The sequence below is a fragment of the Eretmochelys imbricata genome, chromosome 4, assembly GCF_965152235.1.
Source record: "Eretmochelys imbricata isolate rEreImb1 chromosome 4, rEreImb1.hap1, whole genome shotgun sequence".
NCBI classification, from domain to species: domain Eukaryota; kingdom Metazoa; phylum Chordata; order Testudines; family Cheloniidae; genus Eretmochelys; species Eretmochelys imbricata.
This window is the reverse complement of record NC_135575.1, coordinates 61,073,810-61,091,511: the sequence shown is the minus strand read 5'-3', so window position 1 is coordinate 61,091,511 and position 17,702 is coordinate 61,073,810. Positions and strand designations below refer to the sequence as shown.

Here is a 17,702-nt window from a genome sequence, read left to right as displayed (position 1 = left end):
ATCTGGCAACTCATCAAAAGAAACCAGTGGCAACATCTTATTTCAAGATATAACTTTTTAAGCTTAAGTGAAATTAAGATTTAACTGTTTTGATGGGATGAAAATGGGGGACAGGGAGTCACAGTGGAGAAATGGATTACTGAAATTCTCACTAACAATGTATTAGAAAATTTTTTACTTACTTACTTTTTAAGTGTGGATAATATAATTGGTGCTGTACAGTACACAGAAATCCATAATACTACGTCCCAAAGAGTTTACAATCTAGAAGACCGACAAGAGGCAAGATACACCGAGAGATTTGGAGGAATATATTTACCTTAAATAATATTTTACGAGTTGTCTTAGCCTAAAATTGGAATTCACAGCCAAATGTAACATATTAATATGTTACGTATAAGTACATCTATCTATATGGACAGAAGTTTGCATACATATAATTCAATATTAGTTACAATGTTGTCAGTGTTTGTATGTATAAAAATTATGGAATCATCTATAGCTACTCCATAGTTAGAAGAATTTTAGTTCTAAGTGTACATCTTCATAAGACAATTCTTAGAAAAATATTTACTAAGTTTTGCAGAGGAAAGATTTAAAAATTTTTTTTTTTTTTAAATGTGTCCTTTAAAAAAATTCATTTTGTTCATGTTTGTATGCACACATTTTGATAGAATAAAGATGGGCCATTTTAAAAAAAACAAACATGGAAAAGTTGGTGTTAACTCACCTTATTGTTAACTTATCGCTGCTTATTGTTCAGCAGAACTGGTAGGATTGACTAGAAAAAAGGTGTGTTTTTCAATTTTAAAATTAGCTAACATATATTACTTAAGTGATATTTAAAAATGTGCTGGCACCTACTATAGCTAGGGTTAGAATCAGATAGCACATGTTTAAAGATCTTATCTGTGCTCCCTAGAGGGATTTAGTCACCTGAATATTAGGTTAGTGCAGCGGTCGGCAACCTTTCAAAGAAGAGCCATTTTTCATTTTTGTCTTTGACCAATATATTTCAAGAGCCGCATCACACGCAAAGCTACTTGTAGAGTTAGAATTTATCAACTAATAGTAACTTTAATATGTTCAATTATTACTACTCACCAATCCTTTTAATACGACTAGAATGTAGGTGCTTCAGCAAGGACTGTACTAGACTGCCCACAGCCTGGGTATGTAGCCATGGTGTTAAATCATGCTGGGTCCATGAAGCTGCATCTTCACTGATATCGTTAACCAGAGTAGCTAGATTAAAGCTAACAGAGCTGCAATCATGCTTCTGACAGCAATGTAGGCACACCCCCTGCGTTTGTACAGTACTTAGCACAACAGGGACCTGATCTCAGTTGGGGTCTACTGATGTTACAGATAAGTTTGGACCATCTGTCCTGCAAATACTTGCATTCCGATTTGGGTTGGTTAAAATGCATTTGCTACAGGGCCTGCAGTGACGTGACAGTCCCTCAAGTAAGGCTCTGAATAAGGCCAAGGGGTCACAGTAATGCGATGTCACTGTACAATATGTGTGCATATTGTGTATTGGGGGCTGAATGGTCTCTGCCCTTCTGAATCACAGGGTGCCAGGAGCACTGCGTACCTGAGAGGACACAATAACTACACCCGTGCTGTGGTGGATTATGTGTTTATGAGAGCCTTCCAATGGTACTATTGCCTGCTGCCTACAACTTAGTGCCTGACCCTGACTTCCCAGCATTTTGACCTGGCTTGCTCATGACCCCGCTACTCATTTCCCGATCGTAACTTAGCAGCTGACCAGGGCACACCAACCACCCATGGCCGGAACCTGGCATTGGAGGAATATCTGCGCTACGGAGACTGTACCATTATAGCGATATTTCCGTAGCTATGCTGGCATAACCTCTTCATAGTACAGATGCAGCCTACGCTAACAGAAGGGGTTTTTCTATTGGTGTAGGATAACCACGTCGTCAAATGATGGTAGCTATGTAGATGGAAGCATTCTTCGGTCGACATAGCTGTGTTGGACAGGGGTGTGGATTTTTCAGACTCCTGACCAACACAGCTATGTCGACCTAACTTTTAAGGGTAAACCACACCTCAATCTTCTGTTCTAAGGATATGGCTGTTTATTTTTGTTAGCTGGTGAGTTTGTTTCTGGATTTGTCTTTGTGGGATTAAGTGGTCTTAATAAAACATCAGCGTGCCTAGACCCTGAAATAATCTATTTATAAAAATATTCAAAATTGAAATGAAAATGTGTAAAATTTAGAGATATTACAGATAATACAATTCTGTAAAGTAGGGAGGTAAATAGTGGGGTAACTAAAATAGTAACATGGCATAGTGCTTTTCCTAGTGAGTTTAAATTCAGAGTAATGTAACTTGAACTGACTTTCTACTGGCTGTCATACAATGACAGATTTCTGATTTTTAAAATATGTCACAACTGTAAATCACTAGTTTGCCAAGATTGCACTAGCAAGCTATTAAAGAACATGGCAGTATTTACTGTAGATAAATGCAAATTTAAAAAGGTTCTCTGTATCATGGTTTAAATGATTTAGTGGCTTTCAATGCACATATATGAATCTGATGTAATGGATTTACGAAATTTCATCTCCTGTATGGAGGGACAAATTTGCATATTATTAGACCATATCCTGGAGTCAAATCTTACTTGTATATATTTAAAAGGTGTCTCTGATTAAAATTTGCTGAAATAGATTTTTTTTTTAAAATAAAGGCCATATTTAAGGCTATTATTGAAGAAATTGGAAAAGGTTTTTGGGGAACAAGGGCATAAATTTTATCTAGATTTAGACTTGTAACAAACTTTTATCCTACTTTTTAAAACTAGGATAGCATGTCTATTCATGGGTCACAGTTTCTGAGTGCAGTCTAAGTTAGCAATTTTGTTGCTGTGTTGTACAACAGACTAACAAGACAGGAAAGAATCATCTTTTTTGCCCATCTAGACGGGACACAGATGTGTGCTTTCAGCTTCTGTAGTGGAAACCTAACACCACAAACTCAAGTCTTGGCATGTAAGTTGAGGAAAAACTGGTTGTAAAACCACAAATATGAGTATTGGCTTATACACTTAAACATTCTTATTGATCTGAAATCCTAAAGAATCTTGTTTCTTAGAAGCACAATTTTCTTCTTCCTTTTGATGAGTTGGAGGAGATGATATATTGTCACTGACAGTACACCTACATTGCAATGTAAGGTATAATTGTGGTGCAGTAAGCATACCTGTGTTAGATTAGTCTAGCTCGTGTGGATAATAGCAGTGAAGATGGTGGCACGGACCCCCCAAAAGGGTCTAATGACTCAAATATATAGCCCAGATCTTTGGTAGGCAGATACTTGGGTGGCTGGCCAATGCTGAAGCTTATGCTGCTGCATCTGGACAGCTGCTGTTACCTATGCAGGCTAGATTAAAGTAGATGGGTAGGCATACCTGCACTTCAATTACACCTTAAATTGTGGTGTAGGCATATGCTTAAGGCTCTCCCAGAGAGGGAAATCATGGCTTTGAATTCAGAATATAAAACTACCTGTGCAGAGATCCATACTGTGTTCAAAAATTAAATGTAGTGCCATATTGGCCATCACAGGTCCAATGGTGACTGTCAGTAGGAGACTCAAACCCTCTCCCCCTGTCAATGCATGTCCCCAAACCTTTATTTTACTAAGACTCCAATGTGAGAGAGATCCCCATGTAGCAGCAGAGGAAATTTAAATGTGGGATTCACTTTTCATAACCTCTGTAAAGGTTTCTACATTATTTTTCTGATTCAGCACTTCTGATCACATTGTCAATAATAGTAAAATTGAATGGACAATACAAAAGTAGGTAGGTAAATGTGGGTGTGAAATGAGTGGGAGATGCCGCTCTTGCTACAACCTGCCCTAAGCTCACAACCCTATGTTATTTGTTAGGTAAATGACAGGAGCTTAACAGGGTGAAGGAAAGCAACAGAATAAGAGAGAGAAAAAGTTACTTTCCTCTTTCAGTTTTCATGTCTTTCTCTCTCATTTTAAACTTTCAGAAGAGAAGATGGAAAAAAATAGTTAAATTAGTATACTTCATTACATTCTGCTCACTGAATACTGAAGAGGGTTACAGTAGTGTAGAGCTAGACAGGGAGTATCAGCTCTGTTGCTTGCATCAGAGTCTGAAACTAAAACTTGCTGCTCTTGTTGGAGGAGATGCTGTCAGGAAGGATCAGTGGGTATAGTGCTCTGAAAGTACCTGTTTGCTATGATGATTACTACAGGCTAGGTCATAAAACTTTATCACCCTTGATTTCTTGCAGAGGGGTTTTTGGATTTAAAAACTGTGAAATGTACGGATAAGAACAAAAGCAGCACGATGGGAGGTAATATAAAGTCCACTATTGGTGTAAAACCAACATATCTTCTGATGCTGTTTGGATAAACTGATAATTACTTGAGGACATGGATGAGTGTGCGCAAGCCTGAGATGATGGTAGGTCAAGGAGGAAGCAGTTGGAGGAGTTGGCAAAGGTATTATCAGCCCCCTGATTGCATCCCTCATTGGTCACCAGAATTTTCAACTTGGGGGGCCTTTAGGCCTCCAGTTGTGGTTAGATCATATTAAAACAGTACCTGCATCTTACCAGGTGTGCCTGGACAGAGAGTTGCAGCCTTTTCTTTTGGATGTGGGCCTTGCCACAGTTATCCATGCCTTCACCACTTCAAGTTGATACTGTTGCTCTACATTGGGATGTGCCTTAAAACCATTCAGAGACTGAAATTGTCATAAATGCATCAGACTGCTTATTGAGAGGGAGCACTTGACGCTGGTAATCCAGGAGGTGCACTGGCTGCCAGTTACTGTTTGCATAAAGTTAAGGGTTGGTCTTCACCTATAAAGCCAAAGCCATAAATGGTCTAGAAAGTGCTTATTTAAGGATACATCTACTCTGCAATTTGGAGTAATTTGCAGTTTGTGCAGACCTACCTGCACTATTCTTATTTTAACTAACTTGCTGAATATAGAAGTGAGGATGCAGCGGTGCAGGCGTTGACACAAGCTAACAATGCAAGTACATACCTGGGTTGGGGGGGTTAGGTGGGCTTGTACAGCCATGTTGCTGCATCTTCTCTGCTGTTTTAGTGAGCTAGCTAGACAAAAGCTTTTCTATATGAGCTGCCAATTATTCCCCTGGTTCCAGTGTAGAAGTAGCCTTGGGGTATGTCTATACTTGAGCTGGGGTGTAATTCCCAGAATGAGAAGACATACTGATCCAGCTAGTTAGTTCTGTTAGCTCGCTAGTGCACTAAAGATAGTGTAGCTGTAAAGGTGCAAGTTGTGGCACTGGCTAGCTGCTGAGTACATACCTGGCATCTTGGACAGGCAGTACGCAGGATGTGTGTTGCTACACTTACTCCTGGGGGGAATTCGGCGTCACTGTGCATGCACAGAATTTATGTTCCCCTCAGATTTCTTTGCTTCTCCGCAGAAAAATAACTTTCTGATGGGGAAGCCAAAGGAAGCCTCAAGAACGGTCATGTGACCCCCCCCACAGTATGTTTTGGGTACCCAGCGCAGCCAGTAGAGAGGTAAATCACTGTGGGACAGGAGGCAGGACTTGGGAAGACCCGGCTGGTGGCTCCTACCTGCGCCAGGCTCAGCTGCTAGTCCTGACTGGGCAGGGGAGGACGGGACTTCCTCTTCCCCTGCACGGCATCCAGAGCTGTGTCAGACCCACCCCCAGATTTCTCTGCTGGCTATGTGAAGCTCTGCAAATGCTCCACCCCACCCCCCACCCCTGTGCTTCCTGCACCTGTTGCTCCTCAGCTGCCATGGGAGGGATCACTGTACAGGGAGCTTCTCCCCCATTTGCCCAACCCCCATACATCCAGACTCTCCTGCCAAGCCTCATCCCCCTGCACTCAGAAACCCCTCCAATGAGCCCCACTCCCCCTGCACCACCCCGATGAGCCACCTGGATCCCCACCATACCAAGCCCCAACCAGATGCACCTGGATCCCCATCACACTGAGCCCCACTCCCTCAGCATCTAGACCCCACCACTGAACCCCCCTGCCAAGCTCTATCTTCCCCCCCCCCCACACCCAGACTTTCCTCCTGCTGAGCCCCAACTACTTTCACCTGGATCCCCCGGCAGAGTCCCATTGACGCACCCAGAATCCCCCCAACAAGTCCCTGTGCATCCAGATTCCCCCTCTCCTTGCATCCAGATCCCCCACTGAGCTGCTTGCACCCAGATTGGCCCACACAGAACCCTTTCAACCCACACCTGGATCCCTTCACATTAAGCCCCTCCACACTTGAATCTTGCCTTCCTGAGCCTGCCTGCCCACACCTGGCACAGAGGGGCAGGGCTCTGGGGTATTTCTGTGGCAGGCCCGGTCCTTGCATTGTGTCAGGATTGGGTGTAGCCTCACCGCTGAGTCTGTGTCCCAGGGGGAAGCTGCACAGTGATCTCCCACCTCTGTGCAGTCAGTGGCCTGTGCTCCCCAATGCCATGCTTGAGCCTCCACATTTATTTGACAAATACAGTTTGTAGAATTTTGTAGAATCTTAAAATATTGTGCACAGAATTTTTTTTGCACAGAATTTTTAATTTTTGCCACAGAATGCCCTCGGGAGTATACACTGTATTTTTAACACACCAGCTCCATCAAACTTCAAAGTTACAAAAACTTTAAAGTTACAAAAAAACAGGGATAAACCTCCCTCTTAGCACAGGGAAAATTCACAAGCTAAAAACAAAAGATAACCTAACGCGCCTTGCCTTATTTACTTACTCTTTTTGCAATATTGAGACTCATTTTAGGATGATTTTAGGAGAAGGAGTTTTCTGACCTGATGCTTCTTTGCTTCTCCAGAGAACACACAAAACAAAGAGCACAAACAAAGTCTCCCCCGCAGATTTGAAAGTATCTTCTTTCCCCAATGATCCTTTTGGTCAGGTACCAACCAGGTTATTTGAGCTTCTTAACCCCTTACAGGTAAGGAGGAATTCTAGGCTACCCTTAGCTGTATGGTTATGACACGCCCCCCCCAAATCACAGATTGTGCTGGACAGCCTGTACCACACTGGCTGTGATTTCTTCCTGGAGCTATAGGAGAAAACAGAGTTAATAAGACACATGCACCTCTAGATATACTACTGATTATATAAAAACTAACAATTTCCACATTTCAAGGACGATTTTAACCAGTTGATTCTGGGAAACTTGCATGGGAGAGTGCATCAGCCACCTTATTAGAAGCTCCTGAAATGTGTTGTATTTCAAAATCAAAATCTTGGAGAGCTAAACTCCACCAAAGTAGTTTTTTGTTATTGTCCTTAACAGTATGAAGCCACTTCAGAGCAGCATGGTCGGTTTGCAGGTGGAAACTCTGTCCCAAAATGTATGGGCGTAGCTTTTCCAGAGTATACACAATGTCATAACATTCCTTTTCACTGATTGACCGGTGGCTTTCCCTCTCAGATAGTTTTTTGCTGAGAAACATGACAGCATGGAATTCTTGATCTGGTCCTTCCTGCATTAAAACTGCTCCCACACCACGCTCGGACGCATCTGTGGTTACTAGGAAAGGTTTGTCAAAGTCTGGGGCTCTTAGCACAGGGTCAGACATGAGCGTTGCTTTAAGCTGGTTAAAGGCATTCTGATATTCTTCAGTCTACTGAACTGCATTTGGCTGTTTATTTTTGGTTAGGTCTGTCAGTGTGGCGGCGGTTTGGCTGTAGTGCAATACAAATCGTCTGTAATATCTGGCCAAGCCTAAGGATTGGACCTGTTTCTTTGACTTTGGGACAGGCCAGTTTTGGATAGCATTCACTTTGGCATGTAGGGGCTTGGTTGATCTTTGACCCACCTGGTGTTCAAGGTAAGTCACTCTGTTTAGGCCTATTTGACACTTTTAGCCTTAACAGTTAGTCCTTCCTCCCTTAGGCGCTCGAAGACTTTTTGCAGATGCTCCAGGTGTTCTGCCCATGAATCCAAAAAGAGGGCCAAATCGTCAAGGTAGTCGACTGCAGATTCTCCCAATCCCACTAGGAGACGATCTACAAGTTTTTGGAAAGTGGCGGGTGCATTTCACAGCCCGAAAGGGAGCACATTGAATTCATACAGTCCATACCTTTCCTTGGCGGATTCATCCAGTGGTACTTGCCAGTACCCCTTGGTTAAGTCTAAGGTAGAGATGAACTGGGCATGTCCCAGTTTCTCCAATAGCTCCATCTGTGTGTGGCATTGGATAGTTGTCTGGGTGAGTTAGAGCATTTAGCTTATGGTAGTCCACGCAAAAGCGTATCTCCCCATCTGGTTTGGGAATTAGAACCATTGGAGATGCCCATGCACTGTTAGAGGGGCGGATTACACCCATCTGTAGCATGTCCTGGATCTCCCGTTCTATAGCAGTTTTGGCTTGAGGAGACACCCGGTAAGGTTGGGCTCTAATTGGGTGAGCATTACCTGTGTCAATGGAGTGGTATGCCCGTTCGGTCCATCCTGGGGTGGCTGAGAACATCGGTGCGAAGTTAGTGCACGCTCTTTGATCTGCTGTCGCTGCATACGTCCGAGGGTCATTGGAAGGTTCACCTCTTCCACGCCACAGTCACTTTTTCCTTCGTAGTAGAGACCTTCAGTCCACTCAGCGTCATCTCCTCCCTGGACTGAAACTGACAAACCTTTAATTCTCTGGAATAAAAGGGCTTTAGAGAATTAACATGGCACACCTTAGGCTTTAGGTTTGAGATGGGGGGTGCTATGAGACAGTTAACAGCTCCCAGGCACTCTTGGACTGTGAATGGCCCTTCCCATGATGTTTCCATCTTATGGGCCTGGAGCGCCTTCAAGACCATGACCTGGTCCCCTAATTTGAAGGAATGCTCTCTGGCATGTTTATCACACCAGGCTTTTTGCTCTTCCTGAGCATCTTTTAGGTTTTCTCTAGGAAGAGCTAAAGAGGTTCGGAGGGTATTTTGTTGTTTACAAAGTCCAGAATGTTAATTACCGGAGAAGGTGTAAAACCCTCCCACTGTTGTTTCACCAACTATAATGGTCCCTTAACGTCGCGGCCATACACAAGTTCAAATGGTGAAAACCCTAAACTGGGCTGTGGTACAGCCCTGTAGGAAAAGAGCAACTGCTGCCACACTAGGTCCCAATCATTGGGGTGCTCATTTATGAATTTACGTATCATGGCCCCCAAAGTTCCATTAAACTTCTCCACCAGGCCATTTGTTTGATGGTGGTAAGGGGTGGCAACCAAGTGGTTCACCCCATGAGCTTCCCAAAGGCTTTTCATGGTTCCTACCAGGAAATTAATTCCCGAATCCGTAAGGATGTCGGAGGGCCAACCTACCCTGGCAAAAATGTCTGTTAAGGCCTGGCACACACTTTTAGCTCTGGTGTTGCTTAGAGCTACTGCTTCGGCCATCGGGTGGCAAAATCCATGAAAGGCAGGATGTATTTTTTGGAAAAGGATCCAGAATATCCACAGCTACTCACCGAAATGAAACCTCAATGATGGGGAGTGGCTGTAGAGAGTCTTTGACCTGGTCTTAGCATTTTCCCACTCTTTGGCACACCTCACAGGACCGGACATAGATAGAAATGTCCTTGCCCATTCCCTTCCAGTGGAAGGACTTCCCCAAACGGTCTTTGATCCTGTTCACTCCAGCATAGCCACTAGGATGATCATGGGCTAAACTCAAGAGCTTGACCCAGTACTTAGTTGGAACTACCAACCGTCTCTGAGGATGCCAGTTTTCCTGGTGCCCACCAGAAAGAGTTTCCTTGTAGAAAGAGGACTTTTATACAACAAACCGGGATAGATTAGAAGAGCGGAGAGGCAGTGGGTTGCTCCATGCCGCCGTCCAAGCTCTTTGGAGGCTTTCATCTGCTTCCTGTTCGGTCTGGAACTGTTCCGTTGATGCTGGAGACATCAGTTCCCCATTGGATTGTGGACTTGGGCTTGGTCCCTCTGGAAGCGATGTAGGGGATGGGGCTGTTTCCATTGACTGTGAACCGCTCTCCGCTGGTGCACTATGGAGTATTTCAGGCTCTGGCTGAGCCTCTTGTGTAGGGTCATCTGCTGCTGCCAGTGCAGGCTCGGTGGTGCCCTCTTGTATCGGAGATGTAGATGGGGTTGCAAGCGCTGGATTCAGTGCTGGCAATGGCTCTGGTGTTGGTTGCTCTGCCAGTTCCAGTTCTGGGCCTGGCTCTGGCTTGGTCTCTGTGACTGGATCCACTACTGCTGTTCCACCACCTCAGTCTGGGTCTCTGGTAACACAGACGGGGCCCTGGTGGAAGGCTCAGGAACAGGGACAGGTATGAAAGCTTGCTTAGCCTGGCTGCGGGTGACCATTCCCACCCTGTTGGCTAGCTTCACATGGTTGGCTATGTCTTCCCGCAGCAGCATGGGAATGGGATAATCATCATAGACTGCAAAAGTCCACATTCCTGACCAGCCCTGGTACTGGACAGGCAACTTGGCTGTAGGCAAGTCAAAAGAGTTTGACTTGAAGGGTTGAATTGTCACTTGAACGTCCGGATTGATTAAGTTGGGGTCCACTAAGGATTGGTGGATAGCTGACACTTTTGTGCTCTAGTGTCCCTCCATGCGATAACCTTTTTCCCACGCACATTCACAGTTTCCCTTCGCTCTGAGGGTATTTGGGAGGCATCTGGGCATGAGGTCCTTTGGTGTGACCCTGGTGCAATGAGCTGTAATCTATTGGGGTTTTGGGGGCAGTTGGCCTTTACATGCCCCAGCTGACTGGTCACTGGGGTGGGGTGGTTTGCTGGAGAATGGTGTGGTGGGGCGATAAGGTGTCTTGGGTTTTCCTTGGGGTGTAGCTGAGGCCTTGGGCTGCCTCCGGTGGTAGGGTGTGGTCTCGGGGTGTCCCTTCTGGTATCCTCTCCAACTGCGACCAGGGTTGTTCCTCTCTGCTACTTCCGCCCGTTTTGTTCTGATTTGCTCCGCCTGGTCATATTGATCAGCATAAGAAGCAAGACTTTCTGCTGAGTCCATTTTCTTATCCCATAAACAATGTTTTACATCATCATTGGTCATAGTCAGGAACTGCTCCTGGAAAATCAAATCACACATTCCTTTAAAGCTAGTTACATCCCTGCCTTTGACCCATTTATCTAACATAAGTTTACATAACTGGTTTACATAAGCCACATTACTTAGTCCAGCCCCTCTCTTAAGGGCTCTAAATTTTACTCTGTAAGTTTCAGGTGTAATTTGAAATTGTTTCAAAACCAAATCCTTAAATTTACCATAGTTAGAAGCATCCTCAATAGGCATCTTGTTGAATATGTCCAGAGCTCTTCCAGTCAATTTTGCTACCAATGTGGTCATCATGTCATCGTCAGGAATTGCATGAAGGGTGCACAGTCTCTCAAAGGTGAGAAAATATTCAGCAATATCACTGGATTCATCATACTGTGGACAAAGTTGCTCCCATTTGTGGATTTTTGGGGAAATGGAGTCAGCAGCTGAAGGGTTTTGTCTCTTCAACTCCATAACAGCAAGGACGGACATGCTTCCTCTCTCTTTCCTTCTCCTCCTGAGCATGCTGCTGGGCCTCCATAGCTCTCTCATGGGCAGCCTCTTCTCTGGGTGTTTTTGCCTCCACCGCTCTCTTGTGGGCAGCCTCTTCTGCATCCCTAGCAGCTTTTTCTCTGGCTGCTTGTGCGGTCCAGTGGTCCCAAGTGGTCCCTTTCCCGAATCTTTATCTAACTCACTTGGTGGTGGCAGCAGTACCCATCCAAGGACAAGGAAGGATTTGTGCCTTGGGGAAGTTTTTAACCTAAGATGGTAGAAACAAGCTGGGGGCGGGTCTTTCATGTGGGTCCTCACATCTGTACCCTAGAGTTCAGAGTGGGGAGGGAACCCTGACATGGTCTCAGACTTAATTTAGTTACTTTTGCTACACCGTGCATGGAAAGTAGCTCCCCATTTACCTGAAGTTTCTTAAATGTTTTCATTAATGGCATATACAGCTGCCCTGTAATTATGATTCCAGGTCCTTAAATCTTGATCTTCTAGTAGGGCAGAGGTTGGTAGCTACTGTATATAATTAGGAGGTAGCTCTGAATGTGTTAAGTCTGAAAATGACTATATCTAAGGGCAGTAGCTGCACCAAATAAACAAGCCCCAGCAGCTCTTCCTATATCTTGTGAATCCTCCTTCCATCTTAAGTCAGATGAAAAATTCCTAGCAGTCATTTCATTCCCATCTTTAAATTTGTTTTATTGTCTCTCCATTTCTAGGCTTTTCTAATGCAGGGAAACCTTAATATGCACAGTTCACTCCTAATCTGCTGATTTCTAGAAAGGTTAGGAAAGAGAGAAACATACGTAGGGCTTGACTGTTTGTGTTGGCTTGGAATTGAAGAGTGTATACGTTCTACCTAGTCTCAGAGTACCAAATGCAGAAATTCCGTGTGCTTACTGAAGAGCTCCAGCTATTGATGTTATGACTTTTTTTCTGAAAGTAAATATAACTGGCAGATGTTAAAGACATAATGTAAAATTTGTGAAGATGTATTAGAATACTTAGAACACTATGCTTTAAAATCATTGCTGTATGCTTATACATTATACTACACCCTATAGAAAGAAAATGTTATGCCACCCTGTGGGTTGCTATAAAGAATGTTTATGAAGTTCAGCCTAAGACTTAAAATACGTTGAATTGGAGAGTTTTGAAAAATGTACTGTATGACACAGGAGACCAAATCATGCTAAAGTGCAGGGAAAGACTATACATCAGTTCAAAGGCTACATTATTCAAAAAAATACAACCATAAAAAAGTAATAAGATTACATTCTCACACTTCATGGCTAGTAAGGTGCATTAAGCTGCTCAGATATTCATAACTTACTGTGACATTTGGGAAGATTACATTTTGCTGTGCACAGCCATTACTGCAGCTCAGATAATAACTAGCCAGTACATGGGCCTGGATTATGATCCCTGTCGTCGGAAACAAATTTGTGTTTTGAAGGTTGATCAGTTCCAAATCACTATTAGAAAGGGTTAATATGACATACTGTAGAGTGTGTGTGCTTATGTGTATCTAATGAGTATGCATGCATAGAGTACATCAAATATAGTCCACTTTGTGTATACTGCTTTTTCTGTCAATTTTTTTGTCAAAAGGTATTACTTAAAACAGAAATGTTTAAAACATAGTGACTGCACTAGATATATACTTTTAATGTAGCACCTGCTGAAATATTTGTTTTCGCTGGTTAGATTGGAAAATTAATTTGATAGCTTCCTGGATGGGTGATTACTGTTAATGATGTGTGTAGCCAGAAATGAAGGGTTGATGGTAAAAATGATAGGGTGAAGGTGGGGTCATCTTATTTACAACTAAATGTTGACCTGTACAGTTCTGATGTGATAGCTCTTGATTGGTTAGTTAAACTATATACCTAATTAAATTAAAAAGTATGGTGTGACTCTTAGCTGACAGCAAACGTATAGCCATTGCATTTGCACCACGAATTACTTTTACTTTTTGGTTTCTTAGTCAAGTTTCATTTGCGAGACTGTCCTTTTGAGGAAGGCCTCAATCAGTCTATTAGGGTGGGTGATATGCTTGCATTCAATGTAAAATAAATAGTAATTTGAGAGTTGCTTTCTTGTTTTTGATCCAGTTGTCTTCAGGCTTTTTTTTTCTCTGAGTTTTTTTAAAAATGCATTTTGTGATGTTACTACTTTAGCCCATTCCACCCAAGGATCTCAAAGCACTTGGCAACCACTAATGGATTAAGATAGACATGAACCTCATTTTGCAGAAGGGGGAAACTGAGGGATAGAAACTGAGTTACTTGATAAAGATGAGAGAAAGTTGGTGGCAAAGCTGGGAATAGAATTCATATCTCTTGACTTCCAATCCTGTGACTTTACTAGATAATACTCTTCGATGTTCCTTTAATTACTTAAATTATTGCAATTCAGAAAAAGTGAAAATGGAAGGGCAATATACATTTTTTTAAATGGTCATTCAGAAACTCTCCGTTTCTTAGTACAACCTCAATCACCTCTGCTAACTTTCTCAATTTCTTATGGTATTTGACATCACTGCTTTATGTTCAGAATGTTGAAAGGTGCAGCTTCCAACCTGGAAACAAAATTTAGGACCTTTTGGATATTCTACAGTGATTTGAGTGTTTGACTTACAATATTTAAGGGCAACAATTCTGTTCTGTTGGACATACTTGATCTAGTGAATGGAGCTGTAGGGGCTTATGGGATGGCAAGAGAGAATAAGTATTTTGGGGGGTGACTTCTGTCACAGTATAACTTTAGGAAGGAAATCAACTGAATTTCTAATTGGATACTGTTAAGCTGTCATTCTAAGTGATTGATCAAACCTGTCCAAATAATATAATTCACTTGTTTAGTTAGTTTTGAAAATATCCACATGTAACTCTTCAGATTTACTCACTCCCCTTCCCCAAACATATCAAGATATTTGACTTTCTCATATGTGACCCAAATTGAAATTGAGACATTATTTTCTTAGGAAGGTAGATGAGGGGAGGAGGAAGGAAGGGGAAAAGTGTCTTGTGACATCCACCTAAATACCTGAAAGATCTAAAGAAACAGAATTCACCAAATTTTTTTTTTTTCGTTTTTAGACAATCTTTCTGTAAATGGAAGGAAATGTAACACAAACTTGAATTTACATCTAAGATGTCACAGTACTGTATTCATATTCATCTAACTTGCAGAAAAGTCTTGAAATATGAGGGCCTGGTGAGACTGGTAGGTTAGTATGTTAATCTCAAGAGAATTAAGTTCTAGTTCAGGTCACAAGTGAAGATGAGGTTTGATTTCTTTGTAGCTGTTGCCTTGTGCACATCAGAAACCACCTAATGTGGTATACTCACCAGTTTCTGTTCAAGCAAAGTCCATGACAGAAAGTTCTGAAGTGTTGCTTTTCTGGATTTAAGTGCATTAGCAGATCTGTAGGAGGAGACATAATCGTTAATGTTGGGCTCCAACCAATGCTACTGTTCCTTCACTTTTTAAATGATCATTAACATTCACTCAGATACAACTGTTTTGTGCTATAATTTGAAAAACGAACAAATAACCTCCCCAACCTCATACCTTTACTTACGAAGTAAAATTGCAGTTGATGCTTCAATCCACTTTTCATCTAATATACCCGAAGTGCAGCTAAACGTTTGTAAAGAGGAACACTTCGGTGAGGTAGGTCAGCTCTTCACAGCAGCTGTTCTCTTACCTATTTGGGAAGTGCTTTTACAGATGGGCAAACTGAAACACAGAAATATCAAGTGTCTTCATCAAAGTTACACAGTGAATCCATAACAGAAGTAGCAATTGGATTCACGGTTTGCCACCATCCAATTCCTCTTCCCTAATCTAATCTAAATCCAGCCCCACAACCTCTGTAATTGTTTCAGCACACATCCTTGGGAACGTGCACAGCAAGATCTAAATGTAGAATGATATTTGGAAATGATTGTTACTAATGCTTTGCCTTTTTTTCCTTAAAGCTTGTAGGGGGCCATTTTGATCTGGAAATGAACTTTATTATTCAAGAAGGAGAGAGTATTATCTGCATGGTAGACTTGTTGGATAAATGTGACATCACTTGCCAGGCTGAGGTGTGGAGCATGTTTACAGCAATCCTGAAGAAGAGTATACGGAATCTACAAGTCTGCACAGAAGTAGGGCTTGTTGAACAAGTGCTACAGAGAATTGATAAAACTGACAATATGATTGCAGGTATGACTTTAGATGGCAATACATTTATTTGAGCTAAATATGACTGTCTTTATATAAAACCTTAACACAGCACTTTTATTGACAAAATAAAAGAATAAGCATTATGTACAGAGCTGCATGTATATCATTTTAATATTTTTTCCTTCAGATCTCTTAGTTGATATGTTGGGAGTGCTGGCTAGCTATAATTTGACGGTCCGGGAGCTAAAATTGTTCTTCAGCAAACTCCAAGGAGAAAAAGGAAAATGGGTAAACAACTTTGTTGTCTTAATGTTGGTTGTACTGTCTCCTAATCTTTCCAAACAAAAAGGGCTATTTTAGAAACATTTTTAATAACCATATGTGAAAGCTATCAAAGATGTAGGGATCCCCGCAGTAGTATTATCAATAGATGTCTTCTTGCATATTAGTAATAAAATAGATGGTGTAGAAGTGTGAGTAAGTTACCTATTAGATTTACGTTTGGTCGCTCTAGAAATACTGATACTTAGTGCCTCCGGTTTCCCCCTGACAAACAGGTCGCACTTGTCTTCTTTATATACCCGGAAATAATTTGATGATAGTAGGTACCTGTTTTTCTTTTTATAACTCCAGTTACATTTAGTCTGCAGAAGAGAAGAATGAGGGGGGATTTGATAGCTGCTTTCAACTACCTGAGAGGTGGTTCCAGAGAGGATGGTTCTAGACTATTCTCAGTGGTAGAAGAGGACAGGACAAGGAGTAATGGTCTCAAGTTGCAGTGGGGGAGGTTTAGGTTGGATATTAGGAAAAACTTTTTCACTAGGAGAGTGGTGAAACACTGGAATGCATTACCTAGGGAGGCGGTAGAATCTCCTTCCTTTGAAGTTTTTAAGGTCAGGCTTGACAAAGCCCTGGCTGGAATGATTTAATTGGGGATTGGTCCTGCTTTTGAGCAGGAGGTTGGACTAGATGACGTCCTGAGGTCCCTTCCAACCCTGATATTCTATGATTCTATGAAACCAAGGGGGGGAAAAAAAAGCAGAGGATTTAAAAAAAAAAATGTAGACATTTAAAAAAGGTAAATTAAAAACTACCTCCCACATACACAACCCAAAGAGTGTCTTTTCTCACTTTGTTTTTTCCTTTGGGTAAATATTGCAGAAACTGATTTGGTTAGCAAAGTAGGAATTTGTAGAAAGATCTGAATTTAAGGCAGTCTTGTAATACCACTTGCTGCTTGATTTCAAAGCGAAATCCAAGTGAAAAGTCCTAGCATAAATTTTTTACTGTTTCCACCTGGAGTGGAATAGGAGAACAGAACACCCCTGACAACCTCCCTCCTGAAAGTTAGCTTTTTTTCTCCTCATATGATACTGATGCTACCAAATATACTTCCTCCTCCAGGTGGAATCTAAACATCAGAACTGCTACTTTGACAGCAGAAGCAATTGCTTTAAGAATTGTTCTAAGCACATTGAAAACATATTTGTAATCCTGCTTTGGTGGCTCCTAACATAACCTGCTCAATGTAGAGAAAAGGCTTCACAGATCTGGTTTCTTACTGATTAAAAACAAATGCCTATTAAATATAAAAACCTATGCTAATATTCAGTTAAAATTTCAATTTTTAAACAAAACTGCAAATTGATCACATAGAAAATACTGTGTATCAAGGTATAAATTTAAGGCTAATGTAGTTAAAAATATTGCATATGTTCAGTGTGGGTGAGTTAAGGTACTCTTTGTAATGTTAATGTTTTTATTTTCTGACTCTCTTGTTTGCATTTAATTTTCTTCTTAAAGAACAAATACAGAGGCGAGAAGGAGGAGAAAAACATTGCTGCATTGCTAGGAAATTGCACAGCTCTCTAAATCTTAAACTCAACTATCTGCAGCACTAGTTATCCAACTTTTTGTGCAGTTCCACAGTGCTGCAGACAGTCAATTTAAACTGTGATCTGTACTC

General features: G+C 41.9%; 1 protein-coding gene across 3 annotated transcripts in view; it reads left to right on the top strand.

Moving 5' to 3' along the window:
• Positions 1-17,702, top strand: part of LRBA (LPS responsive beige-like anchor protein) — a 552,094-nt gene that overhangs the window by 49,779 nt on the left and 484,613 nt on the right. For all 3 annotated transcript variants that reach the window (XM_077815359.1, XM_077815362.1, XM_077815360.1), the window contains exons 3-4: positions 15,544-15,775; positions 15,924-16,024. In XM_077815359.1, the coding sequence (XP_077671485.1) occupies positions 15,544-15,775; positions 15,924-16,024 (333 nt within the window). The remainder of the gene's footprint in view (positions 1-15,543; positions 15,776-15,923; positions 16,025-17,702) is intronic.